The sequence below is a fragment of the Lissotriton vulgaris genome, chromosome 7 (assembly GCF_964263255.1).
Source record: "Lissotriton vulgaris chromosome 7, aLisVul1.2, whole genome shotgun sequence".
NCBI lineage: Eukaryota > Metazoa > Chordata > Amphibia > Caudata > Salamandridae > Lissotriton > Lissotriton vulgaris.
The window spans coordinates 895644571-895663347 of record NC_141695.1 but is presented as its reverse complement, the minus strand read 5'-3'; the positions used below and the strand labels follow the sequence as shown (position 1 = coordinate 895663347).

Here is an 18777-nt window from a genome sequence, read left to right as displayed (position 1 = left end):
GGACACTAAGCTTCTGTCATGCAAGATGATGTTCTTGCTGTCCATTACATTGGCTAGGCAGAAGGCAGATGTAGACCATTTGCACTTCAAAACCATTCATGATGTTCTAAAATGTTGTCAAAGTTGCATCTGAATGTGTAATCTTCTAACCATATCTTCATGCTTCTTCAGCTGAAAAGACCTAACACATTCTGGTGTAAAAGCAGTTTATGTTCCCAAAAATGTGCTGGAAACTACCTTCAGGTTTATACTAGCAAATAACCTGGAAAATGTATTAGAGTCCATTCATGGGTACCTTTTCATTTGAGGTACGTGTGGCTGTAGATTCTCATGCTGTGCATACTCCTGCCATCTAGTGTTGGGGCTGGATGTGTGCAAGTTGTTTTTCTTCAAAGAAGTCTTTCAAGTCCTTAGATTTGGTGACTCCTTCTCTTGCTGGTAATGCGCATGGGCATTAACACCATTGTTAGATTGTTTTCTTTCCGCCGTCTGATTCGAGCATGTGCTCCCATGCTCCGGTTTGAGACCATTGTAGGTTTGGTTATGTTTTTGGTTCCCAATGGTAGCTCCTAAATGTTAGTATAGCTCTCGATCGCCTTCCCAATTTTCCTTCCATTCTGGGTTGATGACTCCAGCTGCGCCTGGACGTTCCTCGGATCGATCTCAGCCACTTGTAGGGACTCGCCCTCTGGGGCCTTCTTAACTCAGTACTTTCGATTGGTTCCAAGCCATCTCACTAGGGTAAAGGAGTGAATGCCTTTTAGATATTGTCCTAGGGCCACTGAAAATATCCACGGATCGTAACCTTTACCTTTCGCCCGAGCAGAACAAGCTTGTCTTGAGACACTACACGCACCTTCAGATCGCTGAAGACACTCTGTGACTGTCAGGCCTGACGCTTGGAGAGTTTGTAGAGGAGCGGTTAAGAACTTGTGATTCTCTTCGGCAGCGAAGAGTTTCAAGAACGCCACTCCGAGGCATCTGCTGCCGACAAAGAGGTGTACTCACCAGAGCACAGCGCCAGCTCTGACCTAGTGATCGAAGACTATCCAACATCTCATGAGTACAGATCCTTTCCCTCCTCAGTATAGCTCGGTAGGCAGAGCAGGACTCCACAGAAAGGCCGCACAGTCTCCCAGGAACGCAAGCAGCAGACCATCTGGCCACCACTGCCCTTGGGCCCTGGTCAGCACGACCATGGTCTGCAGCCTCAACGCCCAGCTCGGCACGGAAAAAACACTCCAAGCCAACTGGCTCAGCACTGATCGTGACTAGCTCAGCATTGAGTAAACTGTTGGAGCTGAAGCCATCTGCACCGATACCATCAGTTCGTTGGCACCAAAGTTAACTACTGCCACAGTCGTCGACAAAAAAGGTTGGACCACTTTTCAGTCAGCTCTTAGAGATATTGATGCTCGACAGACATTTGGCAATTCATCCACTGATGGACTGGGTCATTGCCTGTCCACCTGGAACTGCCATACAATCACCAAAAAGGCAGCTTTCTTTCCAAGAAGCCCTGGATAGAGTCCCAACTGCTAAACAAAGAAAAAAGACAGACAGGTCCACCAGTCCACTACCTTCTCCTTCGTCACCAAAATAGGCCACACAGGACTCTCCTTCACCTCAATCCTCACATGAGGACCCTCTTTCCTACACTCCACAGGGGTCACATCTTCCATACACTAGGGATATGGAGGGGGAGACCTTACTCTCATCCACATCCAGATCCCTGGGACACTTATGATGCTGAGCCCCTAGCAGACACAACCCTATTTTTTACCCAGGTCGACCCACTCCCCTCGATGATTCCGCAACAAACCAGGAACTCCTTGCCAACGTAGTGGCCTACCATAGAGTTCCTCTCAATTCAGATCCGATAGAAGAAGATTTCCTACACAATGCTGTCTATGCCAAAGGGTATGTTGCATGCCACAACTGAAATTTTCTAGGACCCTGTTCATGCTTGGGTAATACTCCCCAAAGTGATAAAAAATATAAGGCGTGCCTCTCATATTTTCCTGACATTCGAGGCCCGCTTCCTCCAGACTCTCTTGTGGTTCACAGGGCACAGAAAAGGGCCAACTTCCAAACAACCGGAAATGCTTCCTGCAAAATGAAGAAGGTAAAAGACTAAACACGTTGCCTTGACTTTTTCCCGCAAACGCCTCGTGAAACGCGGCTCTTTCGGCCTCCTGATGTTGAGAGGTTTACTGGCAACTAAGGTACATTGGACAGATTTATGTATTTAACTTTCATCGTAATCTGTATAACTCTTCCGCTACTCCCGGCGCCCTCGCTCATAACAGAAAACATTACTTAGTGGGGGTCCCCGGGATTAAGTAGAGTTTAGCGTATACGCGCCAATGTGTATAGACCTTCTAGCTGACATTGATAGTTCTTTCCATCATAACACACTCTAATGTGGCATACCAAAGACTGCGCTGCCGACATTTATAAATACACTCTTTCTGACACGAGTCGGCGTGTCTTTAAGCCAGTGACATTGATTCACACTATAAGCAATCGTCACCTATGCGCTATCCATGGGCGTTACAACATCATAAATACAAGTGTAAGTGAGAATTTTTTCGCCTCCTGTGGCATAGCCACTTCTATGCTACACTAAGATTTGAACCACCACGCGGTGCCCTAGTTCACTGCAACTTAACAGTTTAACCAACCATTTTCCTGTTCTTCTTCTCCTCCATTCAAGCTCTTTTTTCGTTCCTGTGCCCATAGTGTGGTGCACACACACAGACACTAATAAATGATAATAATACTCATTTATTTTTTGATCTATTCACAGAAACTTTCTGTACATATGCTATATGCTGCTAATTAATGTGACATTTGAACTGCTAATGTTAACTGCATTCTTTTCCAATATACAGGAATCTCAGTATGAGAATCTCATACCCCCCTTTTTAGGTTTTGACTGGCGATGCGCACGTAGTGCGCATGCGCCAAAAAACCTTATGTTTTGAGTGTGCAGTCGGGTATCCGCCCCAGTCTCCCATTGGCTAGCTCCATAAATGGAGGCTAGCCATTGGGAGACGGCTCTGTCCGTCAATCCCGGACCAGATTTGGGGGCGTTCCCGAGAATTTTTGGCTTTTGGCGACGTCACGCTACGTCAGCCAAAAGCCCTCAGGAACGCCCCCGAATCTGTTCCGGCATTGAGCCGGCACCCGCCTTCCTGACCTTCTCGGTTTCTTCCCTCAGGCTCGGACGGGAATAATTATACCTCCACTCCTCTTCACACCCACTCACTCCCCTCCTCCGAATTCCGCCGCCGCCCCCTCCTCCACGCAGCCGATTCTACCCCTTCCCGCCCCCTCCCGCCCCCTGCTCCTTTCCCCGCCGGCACCAAGACACCAAGGTGACTTAAACTTGGTAGAGTTGGAGAAGGGAAACTACGTTTTAAATATTGTTTGCAGAGACCCCTGGGTTATATAGCGCTATACAAATCGAAAGAAATAAATAAATAAAATAAATAAATAAATTCTGGTTTTATTGTCCCGATGTCTGTTGCCCCCCCCCGCTGTCTGTTGCCCCCCCTCCCGCTGTCTGTTGCCCCCCCCTCCCGCTGTCTGTTGCCCCGCCTCCCGTTGCCCCCTCCCCGCAGATTTGTCATTTTCCTAATGCAGCTTCAAGAAGCTCGCGCGAGGGCCTCGGTGCATGGATGATGCATCCGTCTTCACCGCCTGCGAATGAGCTGCGTGAGTGTGGCCTAATGTGGCATCCCCGAGCCCAGTGACACTCCTCCAGGGCCGGCGGCGGCGACCAGTGCCGAGTGCTCAGCTCAGTGCGTTTTAATGACAACCGAGCTGGTTAATGGCCGAGGGCGGCTAGTTAGTAACCCGTGGTATTTAATGGCGCTGGAATCGCTGAACGTGGATGGTCTGTGAATTAACAGGAAGGCCTGGTATGTGGATGAATCTGGATTCGAGAATCATACGTTATAGGATTATTTAAGGCAGGGTCCTGCGTGAGAAGGGACAAGAATGAGGGGGTGCATGCAATAAGGATTGTTTTGTGCAGTGCCACAGGGGCACCCTGGAGCCACTCCGGTTCACCATTACTAGAGGGATTCTGCACATGGCCTGGGGGGGTTGCCAATGTGTACGTGTCTTTGGCTTTTTTAAAAATAATAAATAAGATGACTATTTCTGTCTATTAGCAGGCATGTCTAGCCAAAAATAGTGCTGCAAACATTCCAATCCGCGATCCATTCGAGAATGTCTTCGTTTTAGAGGTTCCTGCTGAGAAGTATTATTAGCCTCCAAAGGCACGCTGTCTTGTAAGTGATCAGCTGTCAGATACATGCTTGCATGCTCGCTTTCTGAGATTTATAGATATAAAGGTATTTCTTTGAAATGTTAAGATTCATGATTCTCTCTCCCCTGCACAATGGCCTCTTTACTATCCTAACAGATTATGTTGTCGACGCCGAGACTCGACCCTGGCCCCCCAGCTCCATAATGTCCGTGTTCCCGTTCCTTCCCGCACCCCCCCCCCCCTCCCTCACCCCCCCCCTCCCACTGTCCGTGTCTCCGGCCGTCTGTCCCACCTCATTTACATTAGAACATCTTCAGTCCTGCTCTTTAATAACCAGCTCCCGCAACAACTCCCCGTGCCAAGTCCTCGCACACACTCTTTACATAAAACGCCTCTCTGTTGCCTGCGTGTGCCTCCGTGTGCCCCTGTTGCCTGCTTGTACCTCCGTGTGCCCCTGTTGCCTGCTTGTGCCTCCGTGTGCCCCTGTTGCCTGCTTGTGCCTCCGTGTGCCCCTGTTGCCTGCTTGTGCCTCTGTGTGCCCCTGTTGCCTGCTTGTGCCTCCGTGTGCCCCTGTTGCCTGCTTGTGCCTCTGTGTGCCCCTGTTGCCTGCTTGTGCCTCCGTGTGCCCCTGTTGCCTGCTTGTGCCTCCGTTTTCGTGCCCCTGTTGCCTGCTTGTGCCTCCATGTGCCCCTGTTGCCTGCTTGTGCCTCCATGTGCCCCTGTTGCCTGCTTGTGCCTCCGTGTGCCCCTGTTGCCTGCTTGTGCCTCCGTGTGCCCCTGTTGCCTGCTTGTGCCTCCGTGTGCCCCTGTTGCCTGCTTGTGCCTCCGTATGCCCCGGTTGCCTGCTTGTGCCTCCGTGTGCCCCTGTTGCCTGCTTGTGCCTCCGTGTGCCCCTGTTGCCTGCTTGTGCTGTGTGGGTGTGTGTCGAGGGCTCTGTGTGGCTGTGTGTGTGGGAAGCTTTGTGTGGCTGTGTGTGTAGGAAGCTTTGTGTGGCTGTGTGTGTGGGGGGCTTTGTGTGGCTGTGTGTGTGGGGGGCTCTGTGTGGCTGTGTGTGTGGGGGGCTCTGTGTGGGTGGGTGTGGGGGGGCTCTGTGTGTGTTTGTGTGTGTCATTTGCGAGAGATAAAGCTAGTGGCATTGTAAATGACAATGCTATTTATTTATGTTAAAAAAAACATAAATAAAAATAATGTCAAGAGCAATGCCAATAGCTCTAACTTTAACAAAGGCAAAACCATTGCATTGTAAATGCTTGTTGAAAACTGCACTTATGGTGTGAGTATCAACCTTTTTTGTTTGTCCTGACGAAAGCTCTACAGACCCCTGCGGGCCATATAGAGCTGACACATGTTGACCTTCTGATAGAGTTATATACTAATCCTGTAACTCGATTACCGAGTATACCACTATTTCTTTTTTTTAATTTACAGTGTGCATTTTCTTATAATAAATTTTGTTTTTTTTGATACAACACTGCTTTTATACCCACTTATTGGCACTGCTGTCAATTCCTCTGGAACAGTCCTAATTATCTCTGGACACTTCTACACTTGCCAGAGGTTGCCTCGGGTGAGGCAGGCATATAGCACGTCACTTGACAGCCCGATGACTATGCCATGACGCTAGAGAAGGGGCGGATAAAAGATACACCGCAACAACAAAATCACAGCGTCTATGAGGGTTGTCAAGTAATAACCAATGGTTATTGTAGATACAAGTGTCCATTCTCTTTTGTGATTATTGAGGTACCTATTGAGGGGAACTGAATGGACGTTATTTCCTCTTCCCTCTTATGATAAGAGAAAAGACTAAACACAGCAGGGAAAGAGTAGCGGCGCAGTCTGCTAACTACTGGTGTATTCCCAATTGATTAGTTCACTTGGGCTGATACGACAGAGCCGCTTGTTGAGATAAAATGGAGGAACTCGTTCAGTATCTCCCTGAGGAACCCAGGGAACGAGGGCTTGAGTTGGCTTCTGAAGGGAAATTCATCTCCATCACTACCATACAATACACTCTTGGTACTGTTGCGCTACTGCTCATGGCATCAACTCAAGCCGCCTCCTCAGACACAATGTTTTGCTGTATGTATTGTGGTTCAAATCAGAGGTACAGCCGAGCTTGGAGGCCCCTTTTTTTGACAGTCAACATCTTTTCGGGCCCCAGGTGGACCAAATCCTTGAAAAGATTAAAAAGAATACTGTGACAAATAAGGCTATGGGTGCCCTTCAAGTGCCCACTTTTCTAGGTTCCTTATATTGCACTCTCTTCGGTGGAGGCACAAAACAAGCCTCCCCTGATTTCTCCACGGCATACAATCGACCACAGGCCCAGTCACCCTCAGGTAGAGGCACCTGTAGGAATAATATCTCCAGAGATAGAGGTAAGGGCCCCTGCCCTAAAGCAACAGCTACCACAGTCCCCTAACCTGGACTTTCCGCTCCTGCCCCAATCACATAAATCCTATCAGAGCAGTTTACAAGGGTTCTTCCCCACTTGGCAAAACATAACCTCCGACCAGTGGGTGCTGGACATCATAAAGTATGGTTGCAGTCTGGCGCTAACCCACACACCTCCTACCATTCCACCCCGCAAACACAGGCTTTCAGCATAGCACATAAATCTGCTCAAAGAAGAGGTGCAATCGCTCCTTCAGAAAGTCACCATCAGGCCGGTACTACCCAAACACCAAGGCTCAGGAGGGTACTCGCTGTACTTCCTAATTCCCCAAAAAGATGACTCCCTCAGGCCCATTCTGGACATAAGATCCCTCAACAAATACATCCACTCAGAACATATTCATACGGTCCCCATTCATACCTCTCCTACACTAGGGCAACATCATGATCGCTCTCGTCCTGAAGGAAGTATATTTTCAAATACCAATACACTCAGCCCTTCGACGCTACCTCAGGTTTGTGGTCAGCGGGAAACATTATCAGTTCAAAGTACTCCCCGTCCTGATACCTACAGCTCCCTGAGTGTTCACAAAGTGCCTTGCAGTGGTAGATGCACACCTGCATCGGCAGGGCAGTCACGTCTTCCCTTATCTGGACCACTGGCTTATCAAGAGTTCCACCTGCCAACTATGCCGCAAACACGCACAGACCTCTATTCACCTTCTACACAAATTGAGATTCACTGTGAATGTCAAAAAATCCCACCCCCAACCAAGACAATTTCAGCTTTACTTAGGAGTAAACCTCAACTTAGGTTACAGCCAGGACAGTTGCGCGCCTCCTTGGCATGATAGCTTCCTGCATTGCAGTAGTGCATCACAAAAGACTGCAAATGCACCTTTTGCAGGATTGCCTAGTGCAGGAATGATTTCCAGTGGAGGGTCACTGGGAAGATCTAGTGTTGGTGATCTGCCACACTTGCCATTCTTTGCTGTGGTGGAACCCTAAAAACCTGTTGCAGGGATTGCCTTTTCTTGACCAAGTTACACAGGAGACCAACACAACTGATGCCTCCCTCTTGGGGTGGGGAAAGCACATTTGCGCACTTTGACTGTCCAAGGGCACTGGTAACCCAAACAACATCGCCTTCACATCATTTACTTATAGCTCCTGGCAGTTCAACTTGCATTGAAGTCTTTCCTTCTCCATCTGGTGGGTACAGGTGTCCTCGTGTGGACGGACAACACCACAGTCATATTTTACCTTCAGAAGCAGACGGGAACTTGGTCTCCTCAGCTCGCTTAGTCACCAAGCACATCTGGCGATAGGCTGTCCATTGCAAAATTCACCTACTAAAAGAGTACCTCCTGGGGTGGACAATGAATTTGCCAACGTCCTGAGCATGATGCGGCAGCAAGTCCATGAGTGATAACTCCACCCGCAAGTCCTCCACCAGTACTTCAAGTGATGGGAAATTTCCTAAATAAATCTGTTGCAACTGTAAATAAGTAAAATGCCCAAACTTTGTATCCAGGTAACCATACCCACAGTCCAAAGGCAATGCACTATGGATTAACTAGCCAGGGATATTTGCCAATGCTTTTCCTCCTCTCTTACTGCTTCTATTTGTGGTTTTGAGACAATGACAGACGTTCCTCAATGCTGTTACAAGGAGATGATGGACGGAGCGCTGAAACTTTTCAAACATTCAGCCCCAGTCATAGATCTGGGTTGAATCCATCATCATTCTTTAGCTCACTTTATCACTCCATTTCAGATACAGCTATATGCAAATCAGTCTTGACCCTGTCTCATGGGAACAGTCCAGCCCGAACTGCCAAGCCACATCTTCCCTGGACCAGAAACAAGCATCCTGGGAACGGTTTCGGGCTAACAGCTCTCATCAGCCTTGCTCACTTTGCCACTGGATTTAAGCCAACCTGACCTTTCCTTCAGACCCAGCACCTGAGAGAGGTACTGCTTTGAAATCTATTTAACCGATGAGGAATCTATAGGTAGAACTATCCATCAGAAGAAAAAGTTACTTACCTTCTGTAATGATCTTTCTGGTAGATACTCTGTTAACCTGCTGATTTCTCACTTATCCCACCGACCTCCACATTCTTAAGGATGGTCATCGAGCATACTAAAATGTTTCCTATTTAGCTTATTGCACTTCACTGCTTTCAACTGATCATCATTTCCTTGTCTCTGCCTCTATGGGTGTGGAAGAAAATGGATGGGAAACAGACATTGTTGCGCCGGGGTGGGTGCTTTATGTTATGGCTCCAGTGACAACATAGTGGTGTGTTGCTTTTGGCGCAGAGAGAGAGCCGTCACCCCTACCGATGTGGGAGAGCTAGTGAAAGATTTCTAGATCCAGTGTGGTATCTTGGGATATTCAACAGGTAAGGAATCAGCAAGTAGAGGTATCCACCAGTGCTATGTAGCTCATTCTCTGTCTGGATCTGTATCCATTTGTACAAGAAACATTTTTTCTGAAATCTGCCAATTGTTCATGTTTCATTGCAAATTGTGTGGCAAACACTGGAAATACATAATTATGTAATAAATGTTGAACCACAGAATTGCAGTAATCCACGGTCCCTTACCATTGTTGTATCAACTTTGTATTCCTGCAAGGTGAGCAAAATCTGAAAATTCTAATTCCAGTCTCTGCTGATAGTTGGCTCAACTTAAAGAAAGCATCTTTTTTGAGGTATCACCCCCAAAATAAGCACGTAATATGGACACATATAGTGGGTAATGTCTAAAATTGCCCTGTATTGCCATTTTGTGGTACTGGTAACATCTACAGGCCACTCTGTCATCAGCCACTGTCATTTATATGCGAGTCTGAGTTACCATAGGAAGAGCGTATTTAGCTATGCCAATAACTTTGGCCGTTTAACAAATCTTCAAGAATCTTTCCCCTCAAAAAGTTCTTCCACCTCAGCTCTTTACTGAAACATTTCGGGGTGATAGGTCAGGTGAGGGACTAAGAAAAAGGGAGGTGCCCAAAACGCTTTTTCGTTGTGCATTTTCCACAGGATAAATGTGACAATAATGCAGAGAAAACGGCTGTACAGAATTACACTGAATGTGGCAGATAGCTGGATCCTTTCACAGAAAGCATGCTTTTCTGTTATTTAGTGTAAATCTGTTAATTAGGTTTTGAGAAATTAAGGTTAAAAATGTATAAACATATTAACAGTTAATCCTTCGAACACTCGCGAGAGTCCTGCGAAACCGCAAATGAAAAAAAATAATAACTGGAGCGATCTTATTGGTTTCTGTGCTTTTTTTAATTCTCCTCGGCCAGCTGGCTCCTGAAGGATTCACAGTCACAGCAATTTGATTGGCTTGCTGCAACATGAAAGAAATGCACTGGGTGCCATTACAGGGCAGGTGAGCTTTGTATCCTGAAAATGTAAGAGAAAAAGTAGTAGAGGGCAGGTAGGGGCACCCTGACCCCCTGGCGGTTATGTGGGAAGAAACAACTGGGGGCATGAAATATTTTTTAATGTGCCCTTTTTGCGTCAACGGGTTGACAGCAAACGTATCATAATATGACTTAGTTTACAAAACACCTGTAAAAATTCACTGAAAAAAACAAAGGTTAAAGTGGATTAAAATGTAGGGAAGATAGTAGAACTTTAACTTACATTAAGAAACACCATATTAATTCACTGAAAAGCACTACTGTTTAAAAAAAAAAAGCTGAAAATTTCTCAAGTCATATGTGACTGACATAAGTATAGCTTGCACTTCTGTGATGCTCTGCTTTTGACCTCACATATTACATCACTGATTACATCTGAAATCTATGGTGGTGCAAGTTGTACTTGTACCTAGCCCTCCTACAAGCCTACAAATGCATAGCTGTGTTTTAAGGAGTGACATTTGCATTGGTGCTGTATTTAATATGCTGAAGTTTTGCACAGCCCATCTTTATTATCTGAATGTTTTGCATAGTGGTTTTTGGTCAGGGTATTGCTGTTATGACTAGGAATTTATTGTCCCCTCTATTAAGTTCTTGCTGCTGTCCCTAATTTTCAGGTCTTTTTAATTTGGGGAATAAACTCCTGGTGAGCCTGGACCTGCTATTCACCATCCGAAATCACCTCAAGCTTGGGGAGGACCCCAACACAGCTGTCAGAAGCATCCTGGGATCTGTGCAAGAGCAAACCGGTCAGTATATGCGGAATCTTGCTTTTCTCTATCACCTATCCAGTCCCTCATTCATTGTCGGGTCCCTGCTTCTCTGGTTCCTCTCTAACAGTTCACCTGGTTGCTTTTAAGTATCCTAGTAAAGTCGTGTTGCATGCATGAGAGTAGCGTTTTGTAAAGTGTTGGTGGGGAACACATTCTGGTTACTGAAAGCATGAAACTAATAAATAACATAGAATTTTAGATGTTTTGCACTAAGAGATTCCAAATGAAATCACAAACAAAAGTGCAAAGCTCTCAAATCGCAGTGACATATCACTGGAAAATGCCTTTACTGTTGTGAAATCATATTGGAAGTTGCTCCCCTTACTGTTGCAACACTTCTCAAGATACTACTGCATTGATATCTTCCAGAGAGATTACCTTGTCAGTGCTTAACTTGTTAAATAAGTGCCAGAGCTCTCGCCAGGAGGCCACTGCAGCTTGAACTACACATTGCCTCTGCCATGCTGCCAATGATGCTAACAAAAAAACGACTAACCATCACACCCCTAAAAGTGTGAAAATTCAGACTATTTCAGACCCCCCAAACTTATAAGAATTACTTGGGCGGCAGGTAATAGTTATTTTTAATGTATATTCAATTAATATTTAGCTGCTGTTGTGGTCCTCTCTAAATTAGCCAGACAGCGCCGCCTTGTGGCAGAGGGACACAAGCACCGGTGTTGACAATTCGGTGCAGGTGCCAAGCACCGGAAACTACCGGCCCAAATTAAGTACTGCCTTGCTGCATTAAATCTCCCCAATGGGCTGCCCTTACAGTTGTCACATTAGACTCAAAATCATCTTCGGCACAGTTATAATGCTGGGCATAAAATCAGGTCCAGCCATGAAAAGCCAACTCGAATAGTTAACATAGGTCGGTAGAAGCGCTAAACATATTTTTCATGTGCTACTGCTAGTAACAGAATGTCTCCCTCTTTTCTTTATGAAGATACAGGTTAATTCTTCTTCACACTCGTGCCTAAAAATCTGCTTGCAGCTCTTTTTGTTGACTATTTAATTATTGACTTCCAGAGAAAAACTTGTGCCCTGAGGAGGAGCTCATTCTGCACGAGCTACTGTCCAATTCTTATTGGGCTTTTGAATGCCTCACCATCCGAGACTACAATGACATGATCTGTGGCGTTTGTGGGATTGCACCCAAGGTTGAGATAGCCCAGCGCAACATGGAGAATGCCCTGTCACTGAAAAATATTGAGGTAAGTTCCGACTACGCAGCACTAAGCCTAGCACATATGGTAGTGTTTTCCCCCACTCTGCTTCTGGAGGAATGCCAGTGTTTCTTTAACTTTTTAAACAATTTTATTAATTTTTCATACATAGAAAGGCAAACATCCTGCCCTCTTAAAAGGGGAAGTCCTCACAACAGGATCAGGTGTGTGCCATCCCACTACCTGTAAAAAAAATTAACTAATGCTTAAAAAGTGTAAGGTATAGGATAAATTATACATCAAGTGATAGCATGCATTATACCACAACATGAAAGGCTTTAGGGCACCGTCTCTATAGAACAGTGGTTGAGCAAATGACATACAGTTTAAAAAAAACTGTCTAGTTCATGATATCGTTTTCTTGAGTAATACAGCTTAATGATTATTAGGGGGGTTTCGTCTGCAGTTATAAACTACCTGATATGCAGCCACACACATCTCCACATTGGAATTCTGTGTTTCTACTTTAGGCTTTTCACTGCTACCCCATAGTTAAGCTGTATCCCTCTGTGCCACAGTCACCCTTTCATTTCACCACATGTGAGTTTACTATATTTGTGCGACACCTGATGGCCCAGAACTCTAACAGCATTACATTGGGGCACAGTGAAAAAGACACCCTGGTGACCTCATATTAACCGCCTTTAATCTATGTCCAAAATCTGTGAATCATGGGACCCACACATATATTATGGATTAATGATGATTGAAGATTTTATTTCCAAATACTCTGATAACTTAGATTTTGTCAGTGACCGGTCTGCATCTCTCCTGCGGAATCAATATATTCCTTGGGTGGTGTGCCTAAGTTACCCGTACTTAAACCTTTCTGAGTGCTACTTCATAGTCACCTTGATGCCGATTAACAACTGTATGCCATCTTTAACCATAGATTTCGGAAATTGAATATCCCAATCATGACCCACACACAGAATCCCACTTCCCAATAAGCTGCAGTGCTGTCATTCGGCTACTGACCTAAAGAGGGGTCTCCTTTGCCAAACCCCCATCCTCTTCACAAACCTAACCTCTGCATGCTATTCCAATATCACTGCCCTGGTGTGATATGGGAAAAATGCTCACCAAGGCAAACCCTATTTCCATGGTAATCTGGGTGTTACTGAAAATGGTGGATCCCTAGGAATCATTCAAAAACAATTTTAGCCAACTTATAGCAAAGCCTAGTATTCAAGGTAGTTCATCAGTTGTCTTTAGAGTGGCAAGCGAGAAGTCTATTCCATAAAAGGTTGCGCTGTGTGGCGATGCAGCAAAACATCAGAGCAGAGCACCATCTTGGGCAGGGTCTCTTCAGAAAAAAGTATATCACATGGCAGTCTGAAAACACCAATTATAGAGTATATAAAAGGAGTGTGTGTATGATCAAGACTTTTTAAGACCTAACAGGAGTAGCGATGACTGTGCCGCTTGGTAAAATCTTGTAGTTGCTAACATAACGAATACTTGTATGTAGGAAACTGCTTCTTTATATAGTGTACAAAAACGAGGTACACTGTGTAAAGAGTCCAGGCAAACTCCAAATGGTTTACAGAGGCAAAAATGTTAACCCAAATGCTCTCTTTTCTGGTAGTGTGGGCGAGCAGTTAGTCTTATCAGAGGGTAGTGCTAATCATTTGTTGCACTCACAGAGGCAATAAATAAGACACACATTCAAGAATAAACTCTGAGACCAATTTGGAAAAATAAGTCTTATTTTTATATACGTTTTGATACCAAGAACTTTGTTAGCAAGTAAGTACTTTTGCTGATATGAATTTTTACAGGTAGGTAAATAGTTTGAGTCTTTATGCAGCAGTGCTTGTCTATGGGAGAAAAGGCATATGTTGCATACAGTTATTTGTGATCGGTTTCTGGGGGTCTCCTTCGAGACTTAGGGTCGTAGGGGGCCAAGGTCCAAAATACCACTAGCAGTTACTTGTTCCCTACCCTGTTGAGTCCGGGTGCAGAAGTGCTGGTCGGGTTGGTAGCTGTGCGTTGAATGCTGGTGGAAAGAAAGGGGGGCACCTAGAAACAGGCTGCAGAGGGGGACTTTGGGACAAATCCGGGAGCTCCCCGTAGGGGGGGCTTGGGTCACATAGGGGAACAGCCAGTTCTTCATTACCCGCACTGGGGCGCTCAGGTGCAGAGTGGGCTCTGTGTGTCCTGGAACCTTGCAGTTGTCGGTCTCTCCGGTTATGGGTGTGAAAATCAGGACTGCTGGGCCACTCTGTACGTGGGTGCCTGTGGTGCTGACGTCCCTTGACCGGCCGCTCGGTCTAGGTGCAGTGGGAGTCCGGATTGGAATCTCACAGACAGTGTTTGCTGCAAGAAGTCCTGTACCTCCGGTATTAGTCCTGTCCGGCTCATGTTGGTCCTGGTGTCCTCTCAGGAGCATAGGGCCATCTTCCTGGGCAGCTGCTGCATCGTGCTGGCCGGTGAGCAGCAACTCTGTAGACCTGGCTTTGCGTTTCGGTGCCTATGGAGACTGCAGGGGAGCAGCTCCTCTACTCCAAGGGAGATTGCTGGCAATATGTGAAGGGCTGGTAGTCTCCTTGGGTTCTTGGAAGCAGGTAAGTGGTATGACGAGTCGTTGGTCACGATTGTCAAAGCTGGTGAAGACAGGCAGGTTTTGGCACCAAATAACAAGCAAAGAAATCCCTTTCCAAAAGATTAAATATGGCAAACTATTTATTATTTTATGAAATATGTTTTGTTGTGATTAAAAACAGTTGATGTTAAATTCTTAAGGTACAGAATACCACAAATCTATTTGTCACAAAACATTAATTTCATCAACACTTTGACATACTTTTCTTTATCCACTTTAAAGAAGACAAGTAAAAATACAAGTTTTAAAAACACATAACACACAATTTAAAAAACAAAATTCAAATAAAAACTGACAGCTTAATAAAATAAGATATAGCTGGCTGTTTTGTAAACTGTACCGGATGCACGATTAAAAGACAAGCTTAAGAACAAAGATTCCTTCGTGGGACTGTCCTATCTTGCTTCTAACACTTATCTATTGGATTATTTTTTGCCTAATGTGTGCACAGGACTTCTGCTTAGTTGTTGTTGTGTGGTTTTCCATACAGATTGAGGGGTTTTGAGGGTTTCCCCTTCCTGTTAGCACTATTCTGAATTTTGTGAGCCAATTATACACATTACGTTTACTTTGCTTGAGCGCCACTACTTCCTGGGTACTAAAACCCGTCCCGGTTTATCAAAAAGTAGAGGGTGACCATGTCAGAAAGAGACACTTTCCTATATTATGCATGTCATTGTTTTCAAAGATATCATGTAATAAATGCCTAGCACCGTTCACAGATGGGGACCGTATCCATAGCATTACATGTTACAATCTTATAGTTGCTAACAAAGCAAATAGTTAATTGTACATGTAATTTTGATCAAAAATAGTTATATGCAATTAATGCCAAACACATTTTACATTTGATGAACATACCAGAAATAAATAATGAGAAGTGCAAAGCTAGGAACATTACAGCATCAACTGAACTATTTACAGTACATTATATGGAACTACATCATAGTTCACTGATTTTGAATGTATGTTTAGAATTCTTCGGTACTTAAGCACTACCTTCAGATTCCGTTTTTCTACGGTTGAGTTCAGAAGTGAAGGGAGGAGCTCAATGCTGAATAATTATTGGAGCAAAAGAAATGTGCACTAATCAGAGTAGAAGCAGAAAAAACAGACATCAAAATAATCAAGAAGAGAGGTTTTTCTTTTTTCCTCAACCACAAGAGTCCACAGGAGAGTTTGAGAATGCATGTTTCAGGCCATTTGCAATCTCTCAACCTCAAAGGGGTGAAGCAAGAGAATATACGGTTTTGCTTGAAGTGCTACAGTAAACTGGCACAAAAAGAAGCTTGCCTTTCCAAGCACCATAAGCGCGAAGGCTGTAAGGCATGCAACAATTTTAAGCCCAGGGCCATTCAGTTTTGTGAAAAACAGTGCTTAGTACATTGCGCCGTAGCACAGGCAAAGGAATAGAATGTGTCGAACTTGTTTTTTCTGAAAGAGAGGGCGTTAAATGAAGCTGAGGGAATTAAAAAAGCTCATAATGAGCAACTTCAAGGTTCTGGTCTAGAGTGCACATCAACTGTAGACGTGCTGAAGAAAATTATTTTGATGTAGAAAAAGCCTGAGTCGCCAATGTCTCTTGAACGTAGGTCTACATCTCCAACTATGTTCAACTCTAAGATGAAGAATACTTCTTTGACGACAAGATATTCAGCAGTCGAAGGACGTCAACACTAAAAAAATGTTTTAGAGTTGGTTAAAGAAGAGTCAAATGGTTCCCAGGCCTAAATAGTCTGACTCGGTTCTCAAAGAAGATTGAGATCAGAGAAAGGCCCAGGAGAAAGTTGTCCTGCTTAATACATGAACAAGAGTATCCATCAACATTGAAGCAAACGAAAGGCACAACATTTTGAAAAGAGCATGTGGCAACTTGAAGGCAGTATGGTGGCATTGATCCAAAAGGAAAAGGAATTTGATGGGACAATGACTACTTTTAAAATCCCAATAAAAACACAACTCTGAGACCTGCGTAGGAGATGGAAACAGAGGAGTAGAATCCATTTCCAGCGTACAAACGTTAAGAGGGGGGAGCAAGCATAGGTTTCTGTGGGCAGGACTGGAAGCTTGTGCTTGCTCCTTGCTCCAGAGATACCGCCTTACCTGTCTTGAGTGCAGACTCGCTAGCATTACTAGTTTGTCATGACCCTTCTGTCACTGGGCTGCCCACTTTTTGTTTCCTTATACTTTTTTTTTTTTCCAAGACTTTTATTAGGCGCAAAAGGTTAATACACAGCTTCATGCCTACAACCTTGAATGGCAGGCCGGCAGCAATCGTGTGTAATGTAAAAATTGCCATGTACAATATGGATTGGCGTAATCAGTTAACACAGCATGTCGCCTACAACCCATCCGGGCCGGCCGCGTTGTAAAATGATAAAAGCTGTAACATGACTTGTCATCTTGCAAGTAAATCCCATAACAAATCTCGAAATAAACACTGAACAGTTGAGGTCTCTTTTTGTGTTTTTCTCACCCCCCCCCCCCTCCCCCCCCCCTACAAAAAAAAAAAAAAACTGAGAGTGGAACTGAGGAAGACCAATGTGTCTAGTCCCTTCCCCCACTGTGGCCACCATACATAGTATGTGATATAGAGGAATTTACAGGGCAGAGCAAGTGGGTGGAATGATCTCCACATTGGAATAGACTGGAAGCGGATTGAGAGTGCCTTGAAGCCTAATGGCGAATTTGAACTGTAGTGGGGATGGATTGAGTATAGTTTGGAACCGCATCTGTTAGCTGAAAAGTGCGCTACTCGTGTATATGCCATGTATTACGCTTTGCGCGAACTCGTGGGTAAGTGTCCCGAGAGGGATAGGAGAGCGACCAGCAAGCCCCCAAACAGTCTGTGTGGGCGTACTGACCTGGGGTTATCCTTGAAGTTGCCACAGCGGCTGTGCCCTGAACCTCCCAACAGAACCCGAGTAACCAGTTATGTTAGCAGTGTGGTGGTCGGTAGGCTGGGATCTGGGGGAGGGGAGGAGAAGGAAGCCTAATAGGGCCAACTCATCGAGGGTCAGGCTCACGTCCGGGTGTGTTTGTGAGCTCAGCTCGAACCGGTGTCACTTGCGGGTCTGGCCCTTCTGATTCGTCATCTTGAGTTTGAAGGAGGTAAGCAGTGAGGGGGCCCCATAGGTCCCTCGGACGCATTTTGTGGGGCAATAGGTCAGCGTAATTGTGAAGTTGGTCCTGCCAAGTAGACATAGTATATAGCCAAGTCTTGAATTTGGGGGCGCGTCCTCGTCCCCATCTGCAGGCCAAGTGGCGCTTTGCCAGTAGGAATCCTAGCGCGAAGAATTTACGGTGATTCCGAAGCGCTAAAGAAGAAAGTCCCAGTAGTGCTATTTTGGGGCAGGGTGCGATTGCCACTCCTACCATATCCGACATAGCTTTAAAAACCTCCACCCAGTACGATTCCACAGCCGGGCACGTCCAAGCTAGGTGAATGAAGTCAGCTCCAGCTCTCTTGCATCGAAGACAGCGGTCATCCGCTCGCAAACCGAAACGGCACAATTTGGCGGGTGTATGGTAAAGTCAGAGCAAGAATTTAAAATGTACCAGACGGAGGCGAGCATTGCCGGTTACTGCATTCGTGTGTGAGCAGCTTTCCTCCCATTGTTCGTCCGAGAGAGGGGCATCGAGGTCTTCATCCCAATCTTGTCTAGCTCTGAGGGGTGGGGGGTTGGAGGCCGCATACGCGTGTTTGTACAGCATGGAGACTACATGTGTCGGAGTATCAGTGTGTAGAAGAGCATGTAATGGAGCTACGGTTTCCGGTTCATCAGGGAAGTCAGGGGTGACCGCCCGAACATTCTGTCGCAATCTTGTATAAAGGAATGTGTCCATGACAGAGGGTGTATGCGCTCCAAAGAATTGCGTCGCCGTCCGGAATCGGCCCTGTATGTACAGATCCCCCCACGTGTGAAGTGCCAATTTAGTGAGCATTTTGCGACCTATTTCTTCGCGGGCAACGCTTAGTCTAGGATCGTGTGCCAATATCATGAGAGGGGAGTATAAAATGGCAATGCCCATACGCGTCGTTATCCTGCGCC

General features: G+C 45.6%; 1 protein-coding gene across 3 annotated transcripts in view; it reads left to right on the top strand.

Moving 5' to 3' along the window:
• Positions 1-18777, top strand: part of HMGXB3 (HMG-box containing 3) — a 558172-nt gene that overhangs the window by 347349 nt on the left and 192046 nt on the right. For all 3 annotated transcript variants that reach the window (XM_086931317.1, XM_086931319.1, XM_086931318.1), the window contains exons 14-15: positions 10736-10867; positions 11924-12108. In XM_086931317.1, coding sequence (XP_086787443.1) covers positions 10736-10867; positions 11924-12108 — 317 coding nt within the window. The remainder of the gene's footprint in view (positions 1-10735; positions 10868-11923; positions 12109-18777) is intronic.